Source organism: Macaca thibetana, chromosome 8 (genome assembly GCF_024542745.1).
Source record: "Macaca thibetana thibetana isolate TM-01 chromosome 8, ASM2454274v1, whole genome shotgun sequence".
Classification (NCBI taxonomy): Eukaryota; Metazoa; Chordata; class Mammalia; order Primates; family Cercopithecidae; genus Macaca; species Macaca thibetana.
Window position 1 is genome coordinate 47,177,643 of NC_065585.1, and position 12,996 is coordinate 47,190,638.

A 12,996-nucleotide genomic window follows, 5' to 3' on the forward strand; every position below is an offset into this window, starting at 1 on the left:
CAGCATGCCAAAGCTCTCTGGCAATGACAGCATCTACCCTCTCATGCATGTAGCTCTTCAATAAATGTCAAATCCCAAAAATTACAGCAAAATCCTCAGAGATACAATGGTTCTCTACTACACATGGACAAGCAGGTAATTATTTGGAAACACTCAGAAAAATGGGTTTTTCAGTGGCCTCCAGTTTCCCATGGGTCAAGGTGGGCTTCCTGCCCCATCTATTCCCTGTGACCAAGCAAGCCCTGTGTTCTGCTGTCCCTCCCCTTGTCCTAATCAACCAATTACCCTCATCCTGTTTCCTGAAGCTCCTCCACCCGCCTAACTCAAAATGGCTCGATTTCCTCCTGACCGCACAGCACTCAGAGTTTCTACCCAATTAACAAACAGTGGGGCGGAGGCAGGCGGGGAAAGCAGGTTATAAAACAAAATAGACAGTGTGACCTCATTTTGTTAAATCTTTACAAAATATTTTTTGTTTGTTTGAGACGAGTCTTGCTCTGTTGCCCAGGCTGGAGTGCAGTGGCACAATCTCAGCTCACTGCAAAATCCGCCTCCTGGGTTCAAGTGATTCTCCTGCCTCACTCTCCCAAGTAGCTGAAACTACAGGGGCATGCCACCAGGCCCAGCTAATTTTTGTATTTTTAGTAGAGATGAGGTTTCACCATATTGGCCAGGGTAGTCTCAAACTCCTGACCTCAAGTGATCTGCCCGCCTTGGCCTCCCATAGTACTGGGATTACAGACGTGAGCCATCGCGCCTGGCCAACAAAATGTTTTAAAGTAGATATTTATATGGAGAAAGTCTGGTAGAAAATACAATAACCTATTAATAGTGATTTTTCTCATCTGTTTAAGTTTTTCTACAAATGGGTATTACTTGCATAATAAAAATTAATGAAGCAAAAATAACCATAGGTATATATGTTGGCTTCTTTTTTGCTAGTGGTAGTGGGTGTGGTACCCTGCCACTCTATCATGACCACCACCCGCAGATTAAGAAGAAAAACAACCCTAAGGCCCAGGAGACCAGCTGCATTTGTGGCCCTCTGATGAGAGTCAGAGGCAAAGGTTGCCTTCATTCCTACCAGTGTGTAAAAACAAACTCATGATACTCTCATCACTCACCTGCCAATTGCAGGCTACCACCTACGCTATTGTTTTGTTGTTGTTTTGTTTTGTTTTGTTTTTGCCTTCCATATCCCTAGCCAAGAATTAAGGTGTGCTGGGAAATGCAAATTCTATGTGCAAAAAAAATAAGCATACCTTGTTTGTGAGAAGCAAAATAAAATAGGGCCCTGAAAACAATAGAACACAGAAGACAAAATGCAGGATTTAGCAGAAAATTTACATTCCACTTTTGATGTCAGTCAAGTTCTTTTCCTTCTAGATTTCCTGCCTCATAAGTATTCAGTTCAGTTTATGAAACACCTACTATCCGCCAGGCACTGTTTGTTGGTATAAGGAGGAATGAGGCCATGTTAAGTTGCAAAGGCTTTGTAGACAAACGGGGGATGTCTGCAGCATCAAACACTGCCCTTGAGCCTCATTACCTGGGCTTGTGTTTGAGGCTACTGCTAGTCTCCTCTGGCCATGCTATCTGATTACGCTGAGCCCATATGGCTGGGCTCTTCCACCTGGAAGTCACTTTGGCCTCTCACTGAGCTATAGGTGACATTAGGGAGGAAAGCTGCCTGTTGTCTTTGAGGTGTCACTCAGCAACTCACCCAAGTAAATTTCATATATAACACATGAGCTCTATGTAAGTCAGGCCATTCCAAACATACCCTCCAAAGTTGAAGAAAATCCACCCGATCCTTTTCAAGAGACGCAGTAACACACAGTTACATTTGCATGGATTACCATATGTGTTCCTTTTGCTGGAGACCCAGAATGAGAAAACACTGACCTCAGCCATAAATGAAGCTTTTAAAGTTCAAATTCTGCCTAACAACTACACTAAACAACTGAGCACTTTGTGGAAACCCAAAGGTGAGGAAATGAATATGTGGGAGGTACATGTGAGTCTCCCCTCCTCCTCACCATGCTTAACTTGTCCTTCCCCACCAAGGCCAGCCGGAGGGATACTCACCCACACAGCTCTTCCCGTCCTCAGCCAGGGCGTAGCCACTGTAGCACTGGCAGACGAAGGAGCCCGGCACATTCACACAGAGCTGCCCACAGTTGTGGTCCTCCATGGCACACAGATCCTGGACTGAGGCAAAGTCACGCTGTTAGAACACAACGTCAGGCACATCTGAGAACACCTCCAGCCCAGGGTGAAGCAACAAGCAGCTCCAGAGCCCTCACCAAAGTAACTTTTAAAAACATTATAGGATTCGATGTGTGATCATAGTAGAAAATTTGGAAAGCATTAAAAAATAGATAAAACAAAATTCACCTGTAATCCCCCCATCTGTAATCCCCCTACCCAGAGGCAACCACTGTTAACATTTTGGTGAGTTTTCTTTCCAGGTGAGTTTCTGCGTGTATATAAAAACACATTTTTCAGTCAGGCACAGCGGCTCATGCCTGTAATCCCAGCACTATGGGAGGCCGAGGTGGGCGGATCACTTGAGGTCAGGAGTTGGAGACCAGCCTGGCCAACATGGTGAAACCTCATCTCTACTAAAAATACAAAAATTAGTTGAGCGTGGTGGTGTGTGCTTGTAATCCCAGCTACTCAGGAGGCTGAGGCAGGAGAATCGCTTGAACTTGGGATGCGGAGGTTGCAGTGAGCCGAGACTGTGCCACTGCCCTCAAGCTTGGACGACAGAGCGAGTCTCTGTTTCAAAATAAAGAAATAATATAAAAATAAATATAACACATTTTTCAAAGTTGGAATTACTCATCACCTCTATGAAATACATTAAATAATTTTTTTGAGATGGAGTCTCGCTCTGTTGCTGGTATAAGGAGGAATGAGACAAAGCTCTTTGAAAACCCTCTTTGTGCTCTATTTATTCATCCTAGGAACAAACGAAGAAAATGGAGAAGCCAAAAGAGGTTAGGTAGAGGTAACAAACATTACCAAGGAGAAATACATACATGCCTATTCGTGGTCTTATTTTGGTCAAATATTTATTCCGTGTCCACAAAGTGCTAAGCTCTGGCTGTTTATTCACATGCAATATAGGAACAGATTATAGTATGCATCTACTGCAACAGAACTAAGAATATGTTGGTGGATGAAAATATTAAAGGCGTCTTCCATCCATCACTGACTCAGTCTCTGACACTATTTCCCAGCAAGGAGAACAGCTCGGATACCATGAAACAGCTAGCTGTACCAGTGATTTTACCATTAAAACGGGAGACAATCAGAGAGCATTAAAGGGGTTGAATATATTGAAGAGAATTTTCTCTGGTTAAAAGCTATCACTGGCCAGGTGCGGTGGCTCAAGCCTGTAATCCAAACACTTTGGGAGGCTGAGGCGGGCGGATCTTCTGAGGTCAGAAGTTTGAGACCAGCCTGATCAACATGGTGAAACCGTGTCTCTACTAAAAATACAAAAATCAGCTTGGCGTGGTGGCACGCGCCTATAATCCCAGCTACTCGGAAGGTGGGAGGCTGAGGCAGGAGAAAGGCTTGAACCCGGGAGGTAGAGGTTGCAGTGAGCCAAGATCACACCATTGCACTCCAGCCTGGGTGACAGAACGAGACTCTGTCTAAAAAAAAAAAAAAGCTATCACTACAACAGGTATGATTTTAAAAAACTTAATTACCTAGAAAGCTTGATTAATTACTGAATCCAATGGCTACATTTTAATATCATCTTCTAGATCTTTGAATTTCATAGTTTATTATGCTTTTAGATAAATATAAAATATCACATTGATTTTTAAAAAGATAAAAGCTGATTTGATTCAACATCTCTATTAAATGCATTAAACAATTTTAAACATGAAAACTTACATCATTGCATTTTAAAAACGCTTAGGTCTAAGATTCTACAAATAAGAATTCTGGTTTTAAAATTCTAAAGGAAGTATTTTCACTCCCAAATCAATAAAGCAGATGAAAAAAAAAAGCCTTATAGACACAAATTGTTTTACCTCTCAGCAGTGTGTTTATATCTTACATTTCCAATTAGGAACTCCAACCAGAATGTCCAATGTAGATTTCCAATGGATTCAGATGTAAGGACAACACCCATAACCAGAAGAAAACTTCAGCTAATACAAAAATCATAGTAAGTAATCAAAGAATGACAAAACCTAAATCAGCTAGGCCAGAAATATAAGAAATGTCTGAATCATATGATAGTCATTCATTTACTCAGTAAATATGTGTTGGGCACCTACTATGTCCTGGGCATTGGGGATATCGTGGTGAACAAAACAGACAAGGGGTTTCTGCTGTCACACAGCTTGTATTCTACTAGCGGGTAGTAACAAGAAGCTTTAGGAAGAGTATTTTCGGCCAAAAGGACAGTGAATGCAAAGGTCCTGAAGAACAAACTGACCCCATTTGAGGAACAGAAATGCCAGAGTGGCTGTTAGATGCCACCTAAATAACATGCGAGGCAGGACATGATAAAAATCCCTAAGAGAAGTGCCAAGAAAACTTTCCCTTCCGGCATAAATCATAATGTTAACTACCTATGTGTTTATGGAGTGATGGATGTACTGTGTCTTGGAGCTTACCAGACTCTAAGCTCCCTAAGTGGGTGGGCAGTGTCCCTGCACAAAGTCCTGACGACTAGGAGGTGACACTCCAGCATGTTGGAACCAGCTCTGGAAGGGTGGCAGCAACTTCTCCACCTGGGTCCTCCCAATCTCTACTGCAGATGCTGCCTTGCCCCCATCAGGGGTCTGGCAGGAACTCTGCCTACCATGGTTACCAAGTAGTGGCGTGAACACAGGTGATTTTTCATTCTTTTATTTATAATTGTCTGATTTCATATTTTCTAACAGGAACTTTTATAATAATGGAGGAAGAAAAAAATCAACCTATTACAAGTGAACCCTTTTGAAAGTACCATTTCAAAAGCAATGAACCAGGACTTTGAAGGAACAATCTTTTTTTCTAAAAGGCTTCCCTGCACAGGGTAGGCAGAGCAAGGCAAGGACATGCTTGTTCCTTTCAGGATGGGCTGGGATATCCGCAGAAGAGTCTGTGAGTAACTGCAAGCTCCCATCTGCAGAAGCAGCAGGGACCTTTGAAAATCTCCAGGCCAAGGTACTCCCCACCACAATTAAATTAGACTGGTAGGGGGTAGGATTTGGGCAGTGGTGTTTGTCAAAGTCCCCAGGTGGCCCCAGTGTGCAGCCAGGCTGAATGTCATTGAACCTAACAGATAAAAGGTCCTCACAATCCTCCGTGGGGAAGGGGCCCAGATCCAGGAGTCAGTCTCCCCCTTTAATGACTGAGACCCTAAGGTTCAGCTTTCCTCTTCTAAACAAATCTGAGTGATTTTTGTCCTTGCTCACCTCTCCAAGAGGCTAAAAGAACCCCAAACACCTACGTGCGGGTGTGAGATTACTGCTTGCATCCCAGAACTGTCCCACAAACAGCAAGCTTGCCAGTTGGCTCCATGTGGATTGTCCTTCCTTACTGTTTTTAGAATTGTTGGGGATTTATGGCCATGAGTGATTTGTACCGACCCAAGGGAAACCATTCAGGGATTAATCTAATTAAACAAAGACAAAGGAATAAATACAGACTGGGTTCTGACAAAACAACTTTGCTGTTTTTCTGGCAGTGGCTATTTCCTTTTGAAACAAATACAGATGTTTTTGGATGATTCCTTATGCTTTTGAAAAACAGCCCTTCTTTCTCTCTGAGGCCAGGAGGATTTCACTGAAGTATGACAAGCACTGCGTCCAGAGCTCCCCCTACCCCGGCACAACCTTCCACCTTCTCCACCTGGTGACCCCTGTGAATGGCTCACAGCCCCAGTCAAATGTCACCTCCTGTGGGAAGCCTCCTGCAAGTTGGCTGGACTTAAGGCTTCTTCCCCTGTGTCCCTACAGCACTATAGACATGGCTCCGCTCTAGCATTTAGGCACTGATCCCATGGTATTGGAAGGACTTGATCACGGCTGTCTGCCCCAATATAAACAGGTCAGTTTTGACCCCCCTAGAGCCTAGCACAGTGTCCTAGCACATGTATTTGGCCTCCATAAGAGTTCATTTGCTGAATGAACAATGAAAAAGGCCCAGGTGCCCTGCCTCCCAGGAGGGATGGTCCTAAAATCCTAAGAACAACCTCCTCCATCAGATGTGGGGTCCTCAGAAGATGACTGAGATGGGAACAAAATTCTCTACAAGTCTCTTTGCCTCTCCTCATCCCCAGCAAAAGATACTCACATACCAGAAGAGGGCTCAGAGTGAGGTAGGAGGCAGGACTCAACACCAGAGGCGGGGCTTGGACACAGGATCAAACTGAGGACTAGCAAAAACAGGACTGGGGCAGAAGCAGCTTTCCATAAGACACGCCCACCAGTGTCACATGGCAGTTTACCATTGCCATGGCAACACCTGGGCATTACCACCCCTCTCCATGTCAATGACCTGACAACCCAAGAGCTACTATCCCTTCCCTAGAAATTGCTGCATAAACTGCCCCTTAATCTGCACGCAATTAAAAGTGGGTATAGGCCACTGGTATCACACCTGTAATTCCAGCACTTTCGGAGACCAAGGCTGGTGTATCATGTGATGTCAAGAGTTCAAGACCAGTCTGGCCAACATGGTGAAACCCCATCTCTACTAAAAATACAAAATTAGCCAGGTGTGGTGGCAGGTGCCTGTAATCCCAGTTACTTGGGAGGTTGAGGCAGGAGAATCACTTGAGCCTGGGTGGCAGAGGTTGCAGTGATCTGAGATCATGCCACTGCACTCCAGCCTGGGCAACTCCATCTCAAAAAAAAAAAAAAAAAGTGGGTATAAATATGACTGTAAAACTGCCCTGAGCTACTACCTACTCTCTGCATATAAGGATAGCCCTGCTCGGCCGGGCGCGGTGGCTCAAGCCTGTAATCCCAGCACTTTGGGAGGCCGAGGCGGGCGGATCACAAGGTCAGGAGATCGAGACCACGGTGAAACCCCGTCTCTACTAAAAATACAAAAAAAAAAATTAGCTGGGCGCGGTTGTGGGCGCCTGTAGTCCCAGCTACTCGGGAGGCTGAGGCAGGAGAATGGCGTGAACCCGGGAGGCGGAGCTTGCAGTGAGCCGAGATCGCGCCACTGCACTCCAGCCTGGGCTGGGCGACAGAGCGAGACTCCGTCTCAAAAAAAAAAAAAAAAAAAAAGGATAGCCCTGCTCTGCAGGAGCAGTCACAGAGGCGTAACACTGCCAGGGCTGTAACACTGTCTTGTCAATAAAGCTGTTCAATTCTACCTCTGTTTGCCCTTGAATTCTTTCCTGGATAAAGCCAAGAACCTTCATGGGCTAAGCCCCACCTTGGGGCTCACTTGTCCTGCATCAAGAGCACAATGACATCTCAGAGCCAGCCCCCAGCTATGGACTCCAGAAAAGCTGTCATGACAGTTAGGGAACCTGTGTGCCCTGCTATCCACCGCGTCCCGGTATTTAGCACAGTGCCTGGCACATTGTCCTTGCTCAACAAGTACTTGTTGAATGGATGAATGAACTCATGCCCATGTGACACAAGCACAGGGTTGTCAGGTGTTCCTAACTCATCTCTCTTACCTACTCTTGTAAGCTCTGTGAAGGACAGGGCCATCTCTCTAAGTTTTTGTGTTCCTTACGGTGCCTGTATAATGCCATGCACTTCACACAGTCGGTGCTTAGTAGCCATCTATTGTTGACTTGACAGCCTCCCTTGCTGGGCAGCCTAGAGCACTGTCTCAATTAATAAATGTCACTGGGCAGAAATGGGACAGCTGGGGATGATTCTGAAGTATTCTTTAATTTCCCTTTAGCAAAGATGAATTTTTAGAATAGCTAACTTTTACCCTGGGGCCAAAGATGGCAACAGAAACTTGAAAGTCATGGGGTTCCTCCCTCTCCTGTACCCCTCAGATCCAGTCAATCCTGGATTTACTTCTCTTCATCTCCCCTGCCACCATGGAGCCACCATCATCTCTTGGCTGGACAGCCATGGCAACCTCTTAACTGTATTCATCCCAGCCTAGCATTCTCCTGTAGCCAGAGTAATCTGCTCCTGCCTCTCTTCTGCTTAAAACCCTTAATGGCTTATCACTGCTTTAGGATGAAGTCCACAAACTCTAATATGATGGTCAAGGGGGCTACAAGGCCCACCCCTTCACCTCTCCAGTCTTATCTCAAGCCTCCTCTTATTTTCTCTGCTCCATTTACACGGCCCTCTCCATTTTCAAATCAAGCTTCTTCACACCTTGGGACCTTTGCACTGGCCATTCCTTCTGCCTAGAATGCCCAAGCCTCTTCCTCACCTCCTTTCCCCTACCTAACTCTCATACCTCCTTTAGGACTCACCTGAAAGCCTGCTTTCTCAGGAAGCTCTGACCTACCACTAGGGGTGAAGTCCTCCCTCAGAGTTTCCCTTCGTAATCTTCATCACAATGATAATTTAATACTTCATTTGCAACTAATTATTTCATGTCTATTTCACCTGCCACATAGGGCAGCCCCAGTGCATGTCTTGCTCAGTGCACTAGTTCAGATATCTAGCATCTGACATGTGGCCCATTTTAAAAGGATTTGTGGATGACTGAATGAATAAATCTATTCCATGATGAAATGGTTCAGAGTGCTGGGGAAACAACAGTGAATAAGTGGACAAAAAAAAAAATTCCTTCCCTTATAGAGCTGATGGTCCAGTGAGGGACCAGTCATGTGCTAGAGGCAGCTCGTACTGACTCACAGGATGATGTGCATCTTGGTAGCTTGAAATGTCCATGGTGGGAGTATTTACACCACGGAAATTGGCAGACACTCCAAATCAGAGCTTTTGTCTCCTGGAGACCTGATTGTTAAACATTTAGCAGCACATCACTGACAGAAGATTGATAGTAAACAAAGCAAATAGGTAAAAATCTGTGATACGTTATAAGCAGGAAAGGGGAGTTGAGAGTGGTGAGAGAGCAGGCTTCCATTTTTAACAGTGTGAAATGAAAAGATGATTTCGACCTTCTCCAAATTTTTATTTGGACCTGAAAGAGGTGATATGAAAAATGATAAAGGGAACTACCACTGGGGGAGGACAGGAAGTCAGTTACATCTCCTCAGAAAAGGTAGGGGTGAGGCAGGCAGGTGAAAAAAATACCGACTTTGGAGCCAGACTTGGCCCCAGCTGGGTGACGACTTCAAGTAAGAGACTTTAGAGAGATTCCATTTTAATAAAGAGGTTAAATATCTTATTTGTAGGGTTGAGTGAGATCATCTAGATGGGCAAAGCAACTGTCTCACAGGAGATTTTTTTTTTTTTTAATTTTTTTGAGACAAGGTCTGGCTCTGTTACCCAGGCTAGAGTGCAATGGCACAATATCTAGGCTCACTGCAACCTCCGCTTCCCGAGCTTAAGCAATCCTTCCACCTCAGCCTCCTGAGTAGCTGGGACTACAGGTATGCACCATCACACCCAGCTGACTTTTGTATTATTTGTAGAGACAGGGTTTCACCATGTTGGACAGGCTTGTCTTGAACTCATGAGCTCAAGCGATCTACCCGCCTCGACCTCCCAAACTGCAGGGCTCACAGGTGTAGGCCACCGTGCCTGGCTCACAGTAAGTATTCAACACATGTTAGCATCCTTCTCCTTTCCTAAATCAAGGGGGAAAAGAAAAGTGTCAGTAGCGCATGCCTACTTAAGCATGGGAGAGAGGTGAACTTCAACCAAATTTTGCTCACATCCCAATTCTAATAGTTTCACTTTATTAGGTACCTATAAAAGCTACAACTATGGGCTGGCACAGTGGCTCACACCTGTAATCCCAGCACTTTGGGAGGCCAAGGCAGGAGGATCAAGACCAGCCTAGGCAACAGAAAGAGATCTTGTCTCTACAGAAAATCAAAAAATTAGCCAGGCACAGTGGCACACGCCTGTAGTCCCAGCTATCAGGGAGGCTGAGGTGGGAGGATCATTTCAGCCAGGGAGTTCCAGGATGCAGTGAGCTATGATTGTGCTACTGCACTCCAGCCTGGGTGACAGAGCAAGGCCCTGTCTCAAAAAAAAAAAAAAAAAAAAAAAAAATCCTACAAACATGAATATTAGATCCTAACATTCTAAAAATGTATCTCTGGTTAAGTTTGGTTTTTGAGTTCTATGCTGAATTGAAGTGGTACAGCAAAGCAGGTAATTTGGAATTTCATAACAAAAGACCTGGCCAAATTTGAGCTATGCCTTGCCAGGGAGCAACCATTAGCATGTATCTGACAGTCAGCAAAATCTGCTTGCTTCTTTCAGTGCCTGGAGAATTTTAAGAGGGTTAACTCAGTCTTCCCAGGTGAAACTAATGAGTGAAGATTTGCTGCCAAGAGCCCCTAAGCTGTGCTCAAATCCAACCACCGTTTCCCCAGAGGCTCCTATGCACCCTAGATGTAAGCGCCTTCCCTTAGAAATCCTGGCGCCTGCATCTCAGTCCAGAGAATTTGGAAACTTTCATCTGCTTACACCGGAAGGAGGGAGAACTGACGGGGGAGCACGAAGAATGGGGCGAACGCTTTGGCCATCATCCAGGGCTAAATCAAAGGGTTTTTACCAATGTTTCAGAATTTTAGACAAGCTGCACTGCATGCTGTTGACAACAATGACAGTTTAATCTCGTCTTTGGAGTTAAAGTAAATAAACACCTTTAGAACACACCCTCTACTTTTTATAGCTCTTGGTGTTATTTAACCTGAGATGTAGAAATCAGAAATTGTTCATCCGGCCAGGCGCGGTGGCTCACGCCTGTAATCCCAGCACTTTGGGAGGCCGAGGCGGGCGGATCACGAGGTCAGGAGATCGAGACCATCCTGGCTAACACGGTGCAAACCCGTCTCCACTAAAAATACAAAACATTGGCCGGACGTGGAGGCGGGCGCCTGTAGTCCCAGCTACTTGGGAGGCTGAGGCAGGAGAATGGCGTGAACCCGGGAGGCAGAGCTTGCAGTGAGCCGAGATCGCGCCACTTCACTCCAGCCTGGGCGACAGAGAGAAACTCCGTCTCAAAAAAAAAAAAAAAAAGAAAGAAAGAAATTGTTTATCACAGCAAGAGAGAAGGAGAAATGGGTTATCAGGGTTGCCATTTCACTCAACTGGGTAACGATGGGGTCTCAGACCACTCCCACAGGAAAGCTTGCTACCAGTTAGGGGCTCCACAAATGCAGGGAAAACCCAAGCTTGCCTTTTCGAGACCGTGCCCTCTCTTTCATCATGTCTGAAAGCCCTAATCTTATTTTGACAACTGCAGTTTGGATTTAAAGATGTCCATGGTAGATGAGTCATCAGCCTCGTGCTTCTACACTGAAAGAAACAAAACAAACCCAATGTCACTGAGAAAAACTATCCTTTCAGGCAAACTCCAGCTGTGCCTAGTCTCCTCCTTTCCTGCAGCAGTTGAAGTTTTTCTCAATCAATTCTCCTGTTCACTAACAAGATTTTGGTTTTCCTTGGGGAAGGGAAAAGGAGGAAGGGGGGAATCTTTGAAACAAAGTTTTAAAATACAGGTAAATCTGAGTGAATGAGGTTGACAAAAATAATAAATAAACAAGAATAATGTCCTACTCTTGTAGAGTGCTTTTCAATTTCCAAACCATTGTCACATTATGTTAATATAAACCCCCTTTTGAGTGGAGGCTCCCAGGGAGAGATCTTATTTAAAACATCTAAGTCAGTAGTCCTTAAACTGCAGCGAACATCGACATTCCCTGGAGGGCTTGGGAAAACCCACATTCTTGGGCCCCAGTTCCAGAGATCCTGATTCAGTAGGTCTAGGGTAAGCCTGGGAACCTGCATTTCTAGTAAGTTCTGGGCAAAGCTGATACTGTTTTCCGTGGGGACCACACTTTGAGAACCATTTGCCTGGGTGCTCATAAAAACAGCCAAGCGGAGGAAAAGCTGTACAAGGTTCAAGCTGATGTTCCCCTGATGTGTACATTTTTTTCATAATTGGCATTTCTCCACTCACATTTAGTCAGCTCTCCCATGGGGCTCTACTCACCCCAGATTCCTTCTTTCGTAGGAAACGCTGTGTCCTGGTACAGCCAGAGGGTGAGCAAACTGCACATAATGATCCCTAAGCTCCCAGGCCCAGGTCTGACAGCCGGGGTTAAGGGGAAGCTGGATGACGGCATTTAGCAAGCCCGCTGCTTCGGCTCACAGCAGCTGAGCCACAGCTCAGGTGGCTGCTGTTGATCGTCAGGGAAGGCAGCTGCTTTGAGTGTGTGTGCGTGCAGCCTGCTCACCCTTCCAGCCTTGCCCCAAGCTCTGACTGTGGGCCGCCCCGGAGCTCACATCCTGATCTTCACTTTCCACACCCGCTTTCTCCCTCCAAGATTTCATCTATTTTCAGGGTCAATGACCACCACCAAGCACGTACTGTCTAGACCTTTTCCTTGAACTCAAATTCTCCATCTCCAGCTGCACCCAACCACGTGTGTGGGCTCTCTCTTGGGCGCATCCGTTTGCCCTGAAAACTAGATTTCCTCTCTGAAGTTATGTCAGTCTCAATTACTCTGACCCCACCAGCCATCACCTATCTGATGTCATAAACTCCTCCCTGAGGCTGGGATGGTTGCTGTGGTCTCCTACTTAATTCTGTGGGTATAAGAAACATACACTGAATTGACTGGACCGATTAGAATTGTTCTCTGATTCCATCTTTCACATTCTTCTCTCTGTGTTGGGGGCAAAAGGGAAACCAAGATCTGAATGTTTCTTGGGTCCCTAATATGTAAGAAAAATACGCCATAAGAGTGCCAGGCCCATAGAGGGGAATCCACAGGTATTGAATGAATGAGCGGATAAGTGAAGGCATCCCTGCCCCACTCTCTATCTCTAATCCAGCACACACATTATTACCAGCCCCAATTTACTAAAATGACCTGGTTTTGCCCTTGACACACCA

At 45.4% G+C, this 12,996-nt stretch overlaps 2 protein-coding genes across 4 annotated transcripts in view; both read right to left on the reverse strand.

Annotated features, from left to right (window-relative positions):
- The window catches only part of ERICH5 (glutamate rich 5), a 700,842-nt gene that overhangs the window by 127,054 nt on the left and 560,792 nt on the right, over positions 1-12,996 (reverse strand). The gene's annotated exons all lie outside the window — the stretch shown is intronic.
- Positions 1-12,996, reverse strand: part of MATN2 (matrilin 2) — a 167,977-nt gene that overhangs the window by 72,967 nt on the left and 82,014 nt on the right. For all 3 annotated transcript variants that reach the window (XM_050800488.1, XM_050800487.1, XM_050800486.1), the window contains one exon: positions 2,089-2,211. In XM_050800488.1, the coding sequence (XP_050656445.1) occupies positions 2,089-2,211 (123 nt within the window). The remainder of the gene's footprint in view (positions 1-2,088; positions 2,212-12,996) is intronic.